Raw genomic sequence first — 18,006 nt, forward strand, 5'->3', positions numbered from 1 at the left:
ATTGAGTTCTTATCAGACAATCAAGAAATCAACTAAACAAAAAGACAAAGATAAACTTTGCTATATTAATAAAGAAGAATATTCTCAGAATCATTTTTGAAATACTTACATACAGCGTATGTCATCTTCATTATTTACCATCTATCTTCTGATTATTCTTTTGTTATGATGGCTAGGGAGTCAATAAGTACTTGATAAAGTACATGTAGACTTGTTTCATTAGTGGAAAGAGAGAGAGAGTGGGAAGGAGGGAGGGAATGCCCTAGATATTATCCCACTTACCCCTCTAGTCATTAAAGTTAGTTATAATTAGTGTTTTTGAGGGTTTTATGGACAAAAAAAAATATTTGTATTAAAAATATAAACTTGTTCATTGCTGAAGGAGAAAATTACGTTCTTGAGAGAATGGGAATATTTCCAATTGGTGTACTCATATGAATGTACGAAAGATGAGACTCCGTGCAAAATCAGTTGTTTTTTTATTTATTCATTCTTAAGTTATTTTTTTTTAGACCAATTTGTATTAGACCGTGATCTCACACCGTAGACCGAAATTTAATCATCTTCAAAAAGTGTTTCCATTTTTTGCCAGGACATCCTCAGAGAGTGGGCTAAAGGGCTATAGAATTTTATACATTTATTTTCCAAAAATTAAATTTTCCTTGAATAGGTATGGATTTTTGAAATTTTCCTCCCAATTGTTTAATATATAGAACTAAATTTATGAAATTTATTGTCCGAAAAAATAAAAACTTGATATATTTTTACAAAAATTTAATCTTTGTAAATTGCTGTGAATTTTTGAACTTTTTTCGAAAAAAGGTAATATTTAAAAAAAAAAATATTAAAATTTTCAAAAAATTTAATTTTTCAAAGCTCTAAAACATTTAATATTTGTAACTAAACTTTTGAAATTTGTTTCTAAAAAAATAAAAACTTTTGTGAACAGCTGTAAATTTTTGAATTTTTTTCCAAAAAATTAGAAGAAATGTAATATTTGGATTTTTTTTTTTCCAAAAATTTGGTTTTTCAAATTCTCTACAAAAATTTATAGATTCTTTAAAAAAAGATTCCAAGAACCAAGTCCCCCCCCATCTAAAAAAAAAGGCGGCACTTAATATATACGCCCCTGTTTCTTTCTCAACCTATGGACCGATTTTCTCCCGACTTCTTCTGATATATGTGTTGTACAAATATTATTCATAGGTACATGATATTAGTTCTTGCTTAAAAAATGTAATAATTTCCATCGATAGAAAGACAGGAATTTTTTGATACTAAAGACTAAAAGTAAAATTCGAACCTATAATATAAAAACATAAAAAGTTGCGGCGGATATGTAATACGTCAAAATTTCCAAAGGCGAAAATGTATGCGGCAAAATTACTGGCTGCGAAAATGTTCGAGAAGAACAATATTGAAGATTTGTTGTAGGGGTAATACGTGTAAGGCCAAGTTGTACTCAGAGTAGATTGAAAGAATGATAATGAAGAAATCCCTGCCCAGTTCTTACTTGATACAGAGTGGGACTTGAGTTTATTTCCTTCATCTAACAGTTGCTTCCGACTAATTTAATGAAGGATCATGACAGATAAGCTGTCCCTATCAAATATCTTCAAATTTTCAGAGTCACCATGCTAATTTTTGGGGGTTTTTTTACATAGCGAAAATGCTTATGATTTACAACCCCAATTATGAGACCCCTTTCAAAAGAAGCTTTATATTTCAAATTTTTTATTACATTAATTATTAATATAGGGGTAAAATTGAGATTTCCCCATTTAAAAAATATCATCTCCTACGCCTTCGTTGCTTGGCCTTGAGTTCATACTTGGAGTCAGTGGCGTTGCTATACCCTTTTGGAGGTGGAAGGGCTTGAGCCCCTAAAAGTTTCTAAAACTCTTCCAAAAAAAGTATCATATTTTTTTTTTGGTGTTATCTCACATAGAATCCAAAATGCTCGTATAGATAAGTCTGATTTTTTTTTCCTAGGAAGGATTGCGTTGTATTAATTTAAATAATCATTGTAGCTTAAAATTAGTAGTCCTAGCAGAAGACCTACACCTAATGACAATTAAACATTCCAACAATCAAATAATCATACAAAAAAATTACACACTATATAATATACAACATAAAAACCAATCAAATGGTCTCCCTCGCTGAAAGTGTTCATACCTCCGGACAATTGTTTTTAAAGTAATTCTAAATCTAGTTGACTCTGACAATTTATATTTGACAATGTCAATAGTTTTGCCTGGTGGACACCAAATTGATCTAAGGTTTATCTAATTATATTGTCTCTTATGCTTCGCATGTGCAGTGGAAGCATCTTGCATGAGGTACATCATCCCAACATGATTGTAGTGCACTTTATGGATGTTTTCACACACATTTTCTACCAAGGCGTTAGTTTTCTCCCATTCCTCCTCGTACTTTTGCATCCGTTCCATTTTTTCCCAGAGGAATGAAAGTGGAATGGGTGTTTGAAACTGGAGCCCCAGATTAGGGGAGTGTCGTCATCTGAGTGACTGTCAGCCATGCTGTCCTCTTCTATGCGTCCAACAGTACCTCCTCGACTAATATGATGAGCATATTCTGTGTCATCGTACACGTGTGTGAATATGCTTTCACCTAATTGGTCCTAGAGTAAGATATGGCCTGTGAACACGTCTACAGTAAAATTTCATATAAAGCGCATTGTTATTCATTTTCCAATGGTATTTTACTGAACATTTTTTAAAACTCAGAGTGTTACGGAACAAATTCCGTAGAGTTTCAAGTCAATACAGGACGGGTGTTATGTTTGTCTAAATACGGGACGATTCTGTTTTTCCAGGAACGGTTGGCAACCCTACTTGAAACTGATAAAATACATAGATAATTTGTCTACTATTGTACTTCTGTAAAGAAGTTATCTATAACCGTCCCTAGATTCAAAGAAGCTTTTAAAAGAACCTTTTATGTAAAGCAGATAATAGTATTTACATATTTAGGTAAGTATGCCCACATATGTAGGCTTCTAATCTACATGCAATATATTGTTATCTTTATTTGAAAAAAGGTGCGAACTGACTTATTTTAAATATTTACTCTATAAAAGTGTTATATTTGACTTGAGGATAGAAACTTTCTATTTCGCAACTATAACCAAAAATAATATAGATCCTGGGGTAAAAAAATGAACTTTATTGAATAAATATATAACATAAGTTCCAAAAATAGAACTTATTGTTTAATTACTTGAAATAGGTCAAATCCATGGACAAATACATAATACAGGGATTTGTAGTAATCATTTCAATGCATTTTGCTCAACCGAAAATGGCAATAAGTGTGACTCATGAACTTTATGTTTCTTTAATTTTAAATTATTATCTGAAACAATTATAATGATAATAACTTTTAGAGTGAGATTTCCGTCTTTCTCAATCATTGGTTTAGTTCAAATGTATGATTGGTTGCATTATTACTTACTCCTTTGATTTGAGATGTTTTATTAGATGTACAACGTATGATCAAGAAGAAACAATTATTTTCTTATTCCAAATTCTATTATCACTCTATTATTACTATGTTGATACACTTGTCCAGAATATTTGCATTGTCAGGGGCGTTTCCAGGAACGGGGACTGTAACCCACCTCCCCCCACTCAAGTTAAAAGGAATTTGTACTTAAATCAAACAAAAAAAGTTAATTAGAAAAGTGGAGTAACAATTTTCTAAAGGATTTATTTCCTAGAAAAAATATCATTCGATCAAATTCATAGGAGGAGAAAAAAATTTAATATTTGAAAAATCAAGTCCTCCAAATATGATCCTATGGACGCCCCCCCTGATTGTTGGTTTGTTTAGACAGACAAAACATTTTTGTAGTAGGACATTTAGCGAAGGACAATTTGCCGACAGTGCATTTTGCAGAAGAACAATTTGCCGAACGTACATTTCGCCGAAGGACCATTTGGGATATTGCGGCAAAATGTACATTTGTGAAATTGTCCTTCAGCAAATTTTTCTTTCGGGAAATTATCCTTCAGCAAAAATGTTTTGGCCATTTGTCCGAGAACCCTTTTTTCTGGAATTTGGGAATTTCTACTATTGAAAAAAATTAAATTAAAAATCTATTAAAGGGAAAAATTTTCAATACTTTTGAAAGATGGTATATTATTCAAAATGTAGTATTTAGAAGGAAATATATATTGTAGAAAAATTAATCATCTTTCAAAAGTGTTTCAAAAATTTTCCCTTTAATTTATTTTTTCTTTCAATTTTATTCAATTGTAGAAAAAGTTAGGGAGCACATCAAAAGACTTCTAACCTTTTTATCCGTCACAAAAAAAATCAAACAGCAAAATGGCTGATATTGTCAACATATTTTTTAGATATAGGTAACAATATAATACAAAAATAAATTTGAGAATCGAATAAAATTTGAATTCAGAATTTAAAAGTAATAGCTTATTTTTTATCAGAGTAGTTTATACATGTAGTTATATTGCAATTGATGAATTTATTGTTCGTTTATCACGCCATGGCTTCTAATCAGATCCTTGACCCGTTCTCCTTGACTGGAAATTTAGAGTTCATATCCATATATCGGCTATTATACTTGCTCTAGATCTTCAAGGCGGAAAAACTCCCTCGTATTTATTCTTCACATACATATTTTTCAATTGTATCTTAAACTACAAACACGCAATAGATTCACTAACTTTCACTAGTTTAATTGCTTCAATGAACCCATATGTGTCTTAAACAGTCATGGAAACAGTCGTTACAGCTAATTAATAAAAAAATTAAAGCCAATTTATAGTAAACATCACTTGAGACAGTTTACTTCTGAATTCTCACTTGAAAGAGTAGACTTGCAGAGAAAAAGATATATTCAATAAGTGCGATTAAAATATCAAAAACATTTTTCTCTGATTCATAAAATTGTTACTTACTACGTTTTGGTTCTGAAATAAAATGCACTGAATTTTATATCATATCTAGAAATGGGATTTCTGTAAGTGTTTAAGAGAAAGGTGGGAGCAAGACATCTTGTTATTATAATCTGCCCATTGGAAGGTTTTGGAGGAAAAAATGAATTACTACTATAAAGAGGATGAATTTTTGCATTTAAAACAAATTTAAGTGCAAGGATTATAATAATTACATTCCAAAACAATTTACATCAAAGATAGGCAAGAATGCTTACTTCAGAGGGAGAAGTTAACACCCCAATGATATATTGAATAATAGGGAAAAAAGAAGAAAGAATCTATGCAACAACCGTTTTTTCTTTTCAAATTTTTAAAGGTAGTTTTTCCCTACACAGGCCCTTTCTTTGATCATATAAAATTCATACATACTACAATAGTACCACATATTTCGCTCCCGCCCTTTCCTTACACCCATCTATATGCCCAGTCCCATTCATATGAAACTCTCACCCAATTGAAAAAATGGAACTAATCTATTCTGGATGATCACCGCGTGTCCTCCCTAATACAAAAATTAACATTGTATATTGTATTCCTTCTAATCAATGTTCTGAACGTTGATTGGTTATAATTGAAATAACTCTTGTTATGCTGCAAAGAATTCTACACAATTATTGGATAATAATTCCATAGTTAGTAAGAATTTACTTACAGCTAACAACTGAATTTAGGCCTCGGTAGATTTTATTGGGTAAGATTGCGTGATACAATAAAAGTAACGATGTGTGAAGTGATAGTATTCATTATTTTAATATCCCTTCTTTAAACAAAAATGAAGAAAAGGATTTAGACGATTTCAGCTGCCTAGGCATAGAAAAGAAGAAAGAGCTCATTTATCAGATAAAATTTTAATTTCGTTTTTGTAAAGAGACTGACAGTTTATAATTATTGATTTGTCCATCTCTATATCCATCTTAGAAGTTAAAATACTTTGAATAGTATATCCTACGATCTATGAAATGTATTTGATTAATAATTGTTATTCCAACACTAAAAGCTGATGCATGATAATTGATAACATCCAGCCAAAGAACTAATTAGTTATAACAGGGTTACTTTTATTTCAGATTTCGGTACTTCAACTTTTTTTCTCATCCCTCATTATACCCAATAAATATTGTATTCCTAACTACAACTCTTTATATTGACCAACCTCCATTGTACTCTCATCATCATTAATTCCCTCAAAATGAATTCTTACTCAAAAAGAAGTTAGGCTAAGAGCATTCCACGGCCAGTCAAAGTAGGTCTAGACACCTTCAAAGTATTCAAGAGTGTGCTCAATCCACTTTCAGTAGGATGATTTAGTGAGGGAGAGTGATAACAAAGAGAGATAGCTTCAAAAATATAAATTACTCGATAATCTACTTGAGAAGTCATATTTTTTGCATTCAATAGATCCTTGTGTATTTCTAAAACTTCCTAAATATCACTCATAATTGTAAAAGCTCAACGTTCAAAGCCACTTCATCTGCTAGGATATCAAATGAAAATGCAGCTATTATTCAAGGAGATGAAGCTTTTTTCAAAAGGATACTATTGAGGACATCATTGATTTATGCATGAAAATTGATTAACATAATGTGCACTTCCAAAGGACATTAGTCTATATACAGTTTTACTGGTTATTTGATACATTTTCAGATTTAATGAGATAAATTTCTTTGTGAACGTTAAAGTAGATTTTTTTTTTCGTTCTGGTTCTTAAGAACTACCAAGTACAATGTTCCAAGCTAGTCCAACACATCACAACAGATTAGAAAATTACCTCAATAAGCAGCCTTCACAATATTCTTGCTCATATGAAAAATGTTCATTCACTTCCTACTCGAGACAGCATAATCCACATTCTAAATGGCATCGATATTCGTATAAAATATGTATCGTCCAATTTTCAGGTGCTAACTATTTCGTGTGAATACGTCGATTTTTGGACACATAAAAAAAATACAAGCGAAAATATTTTCGCTTGAAAAGTTTGATGGCTTAGACATGAATGAAATACAAAATATTCATACAGAAAATAATGAGAAAATTCATCCAGAAAAGATAGCAACCATAGGTGAAATAATATTTAACTTACTAGAAGAATCGTTATGTATGGATTTGGATTCAAGTAATATAGTATTTCATGCATTTTTTCGGGGTATATATCCAAATCCCAGTCCTCGAGATGTAAGTGCACCTACTGTTATGACCAACGTGAAGATTCAAACGGTTTCCCATTACCTTATTACGAAGACAGAAATTTCAAATCTATTTTTTTTTTTGTGCTAAAATCTTATAAGTGTATTTTTTCAATTAGAATTAACTATGAAAATATTCATGGAGACCATAAATGTTGCAATGGTTATATAATAATCACATTACTATTCAAATGTTCAATATAATGCCAGAAAATTTATTTAAAAACTTAATAATGATTTAAATCAGGAAAAGGTAATTATCAAAAAAAAAAAAAAAAAAAAAATGTTATACTTAAATCAATCAATACATTTTTTTTTTTGTATAATGCACCATTTTACTTGGATCTTTTGAGCTATGACTTAAACAATACTCATTTATCTATATTTCAAAAGCTTCTCGAGAACTCAGTCGTCTAGGATTATTGTAAATTAAGATTTTTTTAAACCTTTATTTAGACAACAAATAATTTATAAAAATTAGAATTATCTAAAATTTTCTGGTGAAAATGCATTTAAAAAATTATAATAATAATAAGAAATAATTAAATGGCAGGAACCCGTCCCTGAGAACAAAAGATAACATATTTAACAGACACGTCAAATAAAAGAAAGATTGGTTTTCATATCGAAATCTCCAAGAAAAGATTGTTTTTCACAAAATGAGATTTTTGACAGAGATATAATTTTGAAAAAAAAGAGAAGTTAAAAAAAAGAACAGGACTGAGGGACTGTTTTTTTTTAAATTTGTTGACCTTGGTTAAAAATAAAAATTTCAGATATTTACTATTAGAGATACGAAAACGACCACACTTTTTAAATCAAATAGAAAGGAGAAATCCATAGCTCAAAATATAGTGAAAGGTCTGGAGAACCCTTTGCTCGATCATTCACAATTTTGAATAAAATAATATAGGTGTGCACGTCTAAAACTGAACACTCCTTTAAATTTTACTACTTGAAGGCTTGAAGAGGGGTTCTCTTGTAGACCTTAAGGCCAAGAGCTTTCCTAACTAGCCGGTCCATGGTCCTTCTGCTGACATTGAACTCCCTGGAGAGGCCGACGACAGTGACCTTGCCTCTCTTGTCCTCGACAGATTTTTTCACGGCAGCAACCATTTCGTCCGACATTCGAGGCCTTGACTTAGATCTTGTGGTCGCCTCAGGAGTCCCTTTGGCTACCACGCTGTAAACGATGGTGCGGCTGCAGTACAGAGCCTTGGCAATTTCAGTGGGAGTTTTTCCCCGCTCGGAAAGTTCCAAAATTGCGACTCGACATCTCTCCATATTATCGGCTGTTGTTTCACTATTGCATTTTAGATTTGGCTGGAGTTTTGTTAATAACTAGTCAAGACCCTTGCCTCGAAGTATAAACCGGTTTCAACTCAATAAAATTACGAATATGTGCATGGCGTAAAATTTAAAGGAGTGTTCAGTTTTAGACACGCACACCTGTAATACAATAATTACCAACACCTTGTCAATGGGTATTGTGTATGAGAAGACTAACGAAGAGAGAATGTGTATCCTTTTTGAAGGCCTCAAGGGAAACGACTAGGCATTTTTTTATTTCAATATGAGCAAAAAGCAAATATCTAGGATCACTTAAGGTGTGTTTTTTATTTTTATTTTAAAATATTAGTCAATACTAAAGATTTTACATATTTTTATATTGGCCTAATATATAAAAAAAATGATTTTATTACAGCAAAAGTTCAGAGCATCTGGTACAAATTCAGATACATTATAACGTCTTTGTTTTTGTAATTTGCTTCTTTTTTTTAGGTTCTTTTGAGTTATGATTTGAAAAAAATACTCACTTATCTTTATTTTAACAGCTTCTTGACTGAAAATTGAAGAAAGGGGCATTTATAGATTTTTCACATAATTCTGACCCACTCCTCCCATGTGGACTAACAAGGGTTGTTTCCCTCCCAAAAAATAAGTTGCAGGGGTGTTGATTACTTCTAAACAATAAATTTCATCAGTTCTCCTATCAAACAATATTTATATGTCTATAAAATTTGATAGGATAAAGTTAATTTAATCTAGGGGCAATGACCTCATCCAAGACTGTGAAAAAAAAAATTGAACATTTCATTGTTTAGAGTTCGATGATAAAATTATAACAGCACAATTAAGCAATATATCAGATATTTTAATTTCCAAACAAAAGATACTAAATTCCATTTGGTATTGTTTTAGGGAGGGGGCAAAGGGTAAAATTTTGAAGGTAAATTATAATTTTTTAAGGATAAATTTGTCTCATTTGTTTCGGATCTTGTTTAAAAAATATATATACTTTTTTTTTGAATTATTTATTTTAATTTTACTCTTATGATAAGTTGATCTCCAACTGTTTGTCCTGTAAAAAACCGGAAATTCAAGGGATTATAACAAAGTAACCCAACAGGATATAAAAAGAAGACATGTCCAGAGAAAAGAGGAAAGTGAGTGAAACCTACATTACAAAGGTTTTCAAGATTTCTAAAGGAAAGGGCCACATTGGTGTTTTTAATAAGATATGAGGACCCCATATTTTAATATAAATCATATCAATATGATTTAATAAGAGTACACAATTCTCAATTTATGTTTTACTGAGGACCACACTAAAGATATTCACGGCCCACTTGTGGCCAGAGCTCTGTAGGTTGACAACTCTTACTCTAAATAAGTCCCGCCGAATTTGTAAGTGGGGAGCCATATAATATATTAGTGACGTCATAGTCACACAACCTACAATTTTATTATAAAAATGTACATTTAGTCTAAAAACTGGGAAGCTATTGTTCAGACACAGCGGCCATAGATTATGTGAATGTTTTAGATTTTGTTATGCATGTATCAGGGGCCTTTTTAAAGTAAGAAATGCCTGGGGCAGAAATAAATGTAGGGGTCTATTTCTTTTTTAGATCCAATTTGTTAAATTTTAAAAATATTTTGACTTTAAGAAATCTTTTCTGAATGACGTTTTTTTCTTATGGGTTTTTTTTTAAAAATAGTGTCAAATTTTTTTTGGAAGAGAATATGTCTTTGAGTAAATATATATATCTTCAAATTTCATCGAGCGTGGTTTCTATTTAGATACATTTGTTGAATTAAATATTATTGTTTTACATTTTTTACCATCTAACCTAGGGACCTTGTATAAAACCCATATACATCAAGTATATTTCTTTCTCTAGGAATGACCTGGGCACGGACCTACACACATTGAGTTCAAAAGAAGAATCTATCCCGAGCGACTTGTCTATGACCTACATCGATTCCATGATACGTAATTATCTTGCCCAAATTCTAACTTGTGTAAGCAAATTGTATAAATTAAGTTAACCATGAGGAATTATTGCAGAGTTTTGATTGTAAGTACTAGTTAGACTCAGAGTAGAATCGGGATTCGACGTCGGAGTAATTCTTGCCAATGTCCTGGTCTTTTCCTTCTCCTCTTCCTCCTCATCACAGCTGCTTGTAGATAATCTAATGACACCTCATAACAACTACTCGCTTCTAAAACATTCTTCAAAATGCCAAGGTTAGAATGTTGATTTACAGTTTCTTTATTTTTAACGAGCCCAAAATGTTCCCTTTTGGCATCACTAAAGATTACCCTTAGATACCTCAACATTCTTAACCGACTCGAATGAAACATATTTCTTCCTCGTGTGGGCGTCAAACTTTTTGAATCCGAGTTAAAGAAATACAATGTCTACTTTTTAAAAACATTGTCTTGTAAACGGGGCCTAAGTTAGCGGAAAAATGCATTGGAAATCTTATAACCTTTGACATAAAATTTGAGGAGTCTAATTGCATTCGACATTTATATATGTACAGCTTGTTATTAAAGAAATAGAGCTAGGAGGGAGGAGGAAGTTCCGTCTTGACTTACATAAAATAAAATATCAAATTATGTATGTTTTTATAAAGTAATTTCTCTATACGTGGGAGTTGACCCGTTAATGAGAGTCAAATCCCAGTACTTATACAGTGAGCAAGTTATAATCTTGGACTTTTTGATAACGAATAAATAGTGTAAACTTTTGCAAAAATGAAAATGAGTACAACATTGAGGCTTTATGCCTGATATTGAGAGGCTTTGCAAGCTGCATCATTGAATTGGTGGGACTTCTGGAGGTGTCTACGACTTCCATGATCCCTATTTTTTGGTGTTTACTTCTACCAAGGGATCTCTCAAGGCTCGTATCTGAAGCCACCATGCTTTTAGCCTTGTAAGCAAGAGTCTGGTAGCACCGTAAGACCTTCATGATCACCTTGACAGTCTTTTGGGCTTGTAGCAAATCCATTTTCCTTTTTGGTTCTATGCTGACAAATGTTATTTTATGAAAGTTTTATTTATTGTTTATTAACCAGAATAGTCCCTACCTTTCATAACTCAATTGAGTAGCTTTTTAAAATATCCACCCTTAAAGTAATCTAGATTGATTTAAAGTCAAATCTACGATTTTACCTCTCATACTCTATGCCTGTAGGGGCTATTGGATGTTCAGAAATAGCTAATAGGACACCCTCTATCCAGTTAAAATCTGACAAAATCTCAAATTTTAAATACAAAAAAGAAGTCAAATTTTGATCAATAAATTCAAATCACTCCGAGCCATCATTTTCTAGTGATATCAACTTTACTTTGAGTATGGATTTTTCACATTTCATAATGTTTTCGTGTTATAAGTATCTTTTACAATTCTATTGAGTTTTGCCGTGCTTGCTATGATCGTACATCTGCAAGCAAGCCTCTATGTTCATAAACTATGATAATACAATCCTCACTGTCCTCCATTCAGAACTACATTCTAAAATAGATCCTATTTCACATGTCTATTCAAAAAGTATTAAAGTTCGAATAAGGAAAATAATTATCATTCATAAATACAACTCCAATTTATTTATAATTCAAACATATAATATCAATAGTATCACTAACTACCACCACCACCACCACCTCGCGCATCTTTCATCCCTTACAACATCCATGCGCAAAATATTATTAATATGAAAGAGAGAGCTTTTTTTGGGCGAGCGCGTTTTTATAGTAGTTGTAGTAGAACTATGTACAGGGAGAGAGAGAGAGAAAAAAAAAAGAGGAAAAAAGTGTGCTCCTCCTGCAGTTATTTCTCTTTTGCTTTAGTTTCAATCCATGTGTCGGGGAGACCCCGTGTACTCAGTGAGAATTACTATTAAGAGTGATGCTTTTAAATAAAATTACATATTATATTGTGAAATGAAGTTTTAAGTTACAGCCTCTGTGTCTGTATTTTTTATATGTATTATTATTTCCTTTTTATACGGATGAATTAGTTAATTCAAAGAATGGTGCTGCCAGGAGCTCAGGGTCAAATAGGTATGTGGAATCAACTGAAGTAAATTTTATGTCCTTTCTATCATTTCAACTCTTTTTTTCAATGGCCCGCCGGGCTGTGGTTGTCTCTTATTGATCCTTTCCCCCTCCTCCGATGCTTTTTAAATTCATCTAAGAAAAGAAAAATCCCTGTGTTTTTCCCCGGATTTTAAAAAGTATTATTCTTATTCACAACTTTAGATGATAGTTTTATATCAATAAATATAAAATGTGGATAGTGATTCTTCCTTGTTGTATATAGTGTTTGGAAATTATGAAAAAAGAAAGAAATGGCGTCTAGCTAGTTATTATTCCTGAGGCGGGGTTGTGACATGGGAGGGGGGAGAGGGGGAAATATAATAATAAAAATACAACATAAAACAAAAATCTATACCGGCTCTTCTCTAGTTCTTTCATACTCTTTTTTTTTTTTGTGTACCCCTGTTTCTTTTATTTTAGGAATATTAAATTATTCACAGAAATTAATAGAATAAAACCTTTGTTTCGGGAACAAATAACAGAAGATTAATTTGTCTCAAAATTGAATCTGAATTACATTTGTATTTTTTATATATTGTCGTCAATTTATATTAGCAAACTATTCTTAATAATCCATTGTATCGGTCTCAAATGATAAATTGATAGATTTAATGGTTGAAAGGAGCCATGTTGGTGCCACTATGAGTCTTTAAAATCAAATAAAGGTTTGTAAATATAGCTAAAATTAGTGTATATCTAAACGCATTTCACAAATTAGAATGCAAAGCCTATAACTGACTTGAATATGTAACTAATATGCAAGCTAGAATGATTTTCTCAAAATTGAGTGTGGATTATATTTTTATTCTAATACGAATTATCGTCCTTTTCAATCAGCAAATTATTCTTAATTACCCTTTGGGTGTATCAGAAATTGTACTTTCAAGTAGCCAAAATGGATCGCCACAATTAAAGAATGAGAAAGGGACATACTTTACTTGAATGAGTTATATATAAGTCTTTTAAATCAAATAAGGTTCTAAAATAAAGCTAAATACTTGGATATCTACACTCATCCCACAAATTTGAATAATAAGCCTATCATTGACTCTAATATATGGTCTGTTTTCACGAAAGAAAGCTAGAATGATTTTTCTCACAATTGAATGTGGGTTAAATTTGTTTTCTTCGATGAATATTCGTTAATTTCTTTCAATAAATTATTCTTAATAGCCTTTTGGGTGAACCACAGATTGAACTTTCAAGTAGCCAAAATGGATCGCCACAATTAACAATGATCAATTGACAAATTCTATTTGAAAGTGCTTATATCAGGGCCAATATAAGTATCCTATATCAAATAAAGGTTCTAAACAATAGCCTAAATTCTATGATATCTACACTCATCCCACAAATTTGAATAATGAACCACACTAAAGCAAGCTAGAATGTCTTTTCTCAAAATTGAGTGTAGATTACATTTCTATTTTTGACAAATATCAGTCAATTTCTATCTATAAATTATTATAATTAACCCTTTTAAAGGATCCACACATTGCATTTCTTAAAGTAGCCAAAATGGATTTTCCCAATAAAAGAAGAAAAAATGAATGGATATTGTTTGATGGTCATAAATGTCCACTGTAAATGAATTTTCTTTATTAATTGTGTCCCCCTTAAGCGGATTCCACTGTGTTTGAAAAATTATTTGTTGAGACCCCTGGTCGTCAACAATGAAGGCATTATATTATTATATTTAAGAAAATACCTTCCCCATATAGATATTGGAACTGGTATTTGCAACGCCATTACTGCATAAACAAATTGTCTTGCCAATGACATAACTTCCAAATTTCCGAGCTAGAAAATTGTCCATTATCTAACAAAGCAAAAATAAACATTTTCTTTTATAACGTCTTCAAATTTCTGAGTTTGACCCCTCCTCCATTACATTTTAATTGCACTGAATGACATTTTTAATCGAAAATAGGCTGATTACCATAGATATCATACGTGTAGACGAAATACGTGTACAACTATTTATTTCTAAAGAGCTCTTTCTTTCAAAATAAAGAGGTGATGGGATTTAAAATATGTCTTGTTAAAAGATGCTACATTATTAATATTTGTACTCCCAAAATGTAATTTATCATGATATTATTATTCCGTACGAACAAGACACTTTTTAAATCACATCACCTCTTCATTTTGATTGGGAGAGTTTTTTTTATGTTTTGAAGATTATAATATATAAAGTTTGTTGAAAAATATTGCATTGTCACGCAAGATGATAGATGTAGTTTTCTGTTGTTCCATATTCATTCGGTCCAGTCTTAGGTCCGACCCTTGGAACTTTTCATAATATATCGATGGTTTATTAAGGCAAATCAGATGTATTAAGATTATTGCATATATCTTGCAAGGAATATTATATTTTTCATGATAATACAATATAATTCGAGGATATTATATTGTTAATTAGTTATATAATCTATTCCATTATAAAACGGAATAATTAAAAAGAGGAGAAACCCTCATTGACGTCATGAATGATCGATTTACCTTCTTTAAGGACCGACCAGTGGGACCAGACTAGACCGCGGTCCTCTGTCCTAAATAAGGACTGATGCAACACTAGCCAGAGCCCCCCCCCCCAATTTTGGTGAATTTTATACTTATACCTATAAAAAAAATCGTATTATCTAAAAAAATTGTAATGTCAAAACTATCTATTTTTTGCTTCAATTTGTCTTATACACAAGGAAAGATTAGTTAAAATTTATTATTGTTTACCATGGACATACACGTGATTAGAATATACAAATACTGAGGCAAAGAACACTACCACACATTGGGGTATTGATACTACTACAGTAGATCCGGATTTCTACTTAGGCATTGATATTGCTATCAACTTTTTCTTTTCTTTTTGTACATTTATAAATTTCAGAGCACAAACTTCTTCATCTTCTTCTTGCATAACTTGATATCTTTCATGCAAGAGTGCAGGATATCTGTTTATAAGATGGTCTGTACTGTGATACTTACATACAGGCATTCCATTTATTTTTTTCCATTTACTAAAGTGAGCCAGGAATAGCCCATGACCTGTGTAAGCTTGTTCTAGCAGTTTTATCTTCTAAAAAAAGTTATTCCTTCAAATTTGATCCCTTTCAAAAAATTGAACTCTAAATTTAAAAAAAAAGAAAGCCAAATTTGGTATATATCAAAAAGAAAAACATTATGTCGAAAAAGCCCAGCAGTGTACAAGGTGAAGTAATCAAATTGTTGCCCTAAAGAAAACCAACATAGCTTTATTTTTAAGCTTTTATTCAACAAATAAATTCAGGTAACTTGATTATGTAGTAGAGATGACATAAATTAAATATAGCCGCCTTTAGCCTCAATCACTGCATCGAATTCGGGTCTGTAACCGAGAGGAGGTCTTTTTCACAAGTGCCGACTCAGGATGGCTTTTGTGATATTCATGATAGATGAACACATGAAGTAGTCGAGTGAGTTTAAGTCAAGGGAGGTGGGGCCAAATGAGAGAAGGTTACTCTCCCATTGAATCCAAGCCTGGGTCTCTTTAGAATTGTGGTTGGTGCTTAATCCTGCTACCACATCCAGGGTCTGCCAGTGGCCAACTGATTTCCCCAGGGGATCGCCACACTCTTCAGCACGTCCAGTCACACTTTTGGTATTGAAGCATACTTCGAACATGTGATGTGGCAAGATGTTGCCCTCACTTAGAACCACATCAGAGACCCTAATCGTGGCTGGAAACTTTGTCTTTATCACACTGAGTACTTCATTTTTATTCATGGTAGTGCAGTGATGGTTCTGGATTTTAAGCAAAAGGTTCCTGGCAGAAGTTTGGATTGTTCAGCGGTGCATCCCCGATCTCGCTCGTTCAACATTGCGTCACTTTCAGACATGATAGAAGGCTCCTATTGCTCTTAAGAGTCATGCACAACTGATGAATTAGTAGATTGTCTGCTACAAAAAATAACACTATTTTTCATCAAACTGAAATGGAAATATGTCGTCTTCTCTAGGGTGACAATTTTGTCGTTCCTCCCTGGATAGTGCAATAATTTTTATTTTATTTTTGGGGTAACCTTTTACCACAGTTTTACCCTATGTTAAAAAAGAATGTTCAGTAACGAAGGGTTAAAATATCAAAAAACACAACAAAGATTGATTCTCAGGTTAATCAGATCCCTAATAAGAACTTTAGCCGTGAAGAAACATTTTTTGGATCCCTTTTCAGGTCATTTTGTAAGTATTATTTCATGAATTCTGTTGAAAGCTAATACCTTTTCATAGCACTATATACATATACTTATATTCCAGACATTTCCTACTAATAAGGATTATATGGATTTCATTTTTTTTTGTCTCTTTTGTGTTTAAAAGAGATTAAAGTTGATTTAATCCACTATTGTGTCGTTAGTATTATTGTACCTATGTCCTTCAATGATTATCTAGGTGGTTCTACGCACTACTAATTTTGGAATCCTACCTATTCCCCTACCCCTGTGACCTCCTCAAAAAATATATATATTACATCCTGAAGGATGGAGTTGTTAAGTCAGATGCGTGTGTCAATACTTATCACAAATATATCCATGTATCTATATTAGGAACCTTCAAATAACCCTATACTTTATAAAATAGATTGGGCATACACCTATTTATAAATATGATGCTTAAAATGAGATATCAGGATTTTATTTGGCAGAAGGAATAATGGATAAAAGAATTAATTCCTTGATATTAGAACAATAGGGTTTTAATTTATAGATATTAGAGGCTTTACTTCTCAACAGAGGTGGGTAAAAGTTCTCATACTGCAAGTTCCACTCAAGTCTTTGCTTACAAGTCCAATTCCTTAAATATTTTCTGTGAGTTTTTATGGAGTACAGTTAACGTCGTCATTATATCTCATTTCAAGTTCAATATTATAATATTTCTAGCGGTTGTACCGCCATAGCCCTGTGTAATTAGACGCGACTAATGGACAACCCTTGCTTTAATATTCTAGAAGATAACTCTCCAAACAATCATCTTTTTTTCCTGAGCACACTCAGTCATAGTTACTCATTACACAGATTTTCTCTCCTCAAGAATGACAAAATAATAGTAAGAGCTTGAGAATTATTTTTTAATATGATGTGATGAGCCAGGGAGTAATTTTGTCTCTAGAGCACTCACTGTCAGTCATTTAGTCTTTTATTTTGATGAGTTTGTTGTTAAAAAATGCATCTTTATCCGACAGAAAAATAAATCAACAGACAGACAAGCTTTGCTTTATTAATATAGCTGTGTACCATACTAAATGTTGGTATCGTGACGTCACTAATTATATTCATGACATTTTTTAATGAATTCATAATCCAAAGGAGCGTTTTCTCTTAAGGGCTCAAAATTGATATTTTCACTACATCAAATTGACAAATTTACAATATTTTTTTTTCAAACTACATCAAATGGGTTTATA

At 31.9% G+C, this 18,006-nt stretch overlaps 1 protein-coding gene across 1 annotated transcript in view; it reads left to right on the plus strand.

Moving 5' to 3' along the window:
- Positions 1-12,312: 12,312 nt before the first annotated feature.
- Positions 12,313-18,006, plus strand: part of Myo81F (Myosin 81F) — a 102,869-nt gene continuing 97,175 nt past the window's right edge. Inside the window, 1 exon segment of the mRNA XM_040727964.2 lies at positions 12,313-12,527. Coding sequence (XP_040583898.1) covers positions 12,497-12,527 — 31 coding nt within the window. The 5' untranslated portion in view covers positions 12,313-12,496.

Source organism: Lepeophtheirus salmonis, chromosome 2 (assembly GCF_016086655.4).
Source record: "Lepeophtheirus salmonis chromosome 2, UVic_Lsal_1.4, whole genome shotgun sequence".
In the NCBI taxonomy this organism is placed as follows: Eukaryota; Metazoa; Arthropoda; class Copepoda; order Siphonostomatoida; family Caligidae; genus Lepeophtheirus; species Lepeophtheirus salmonis.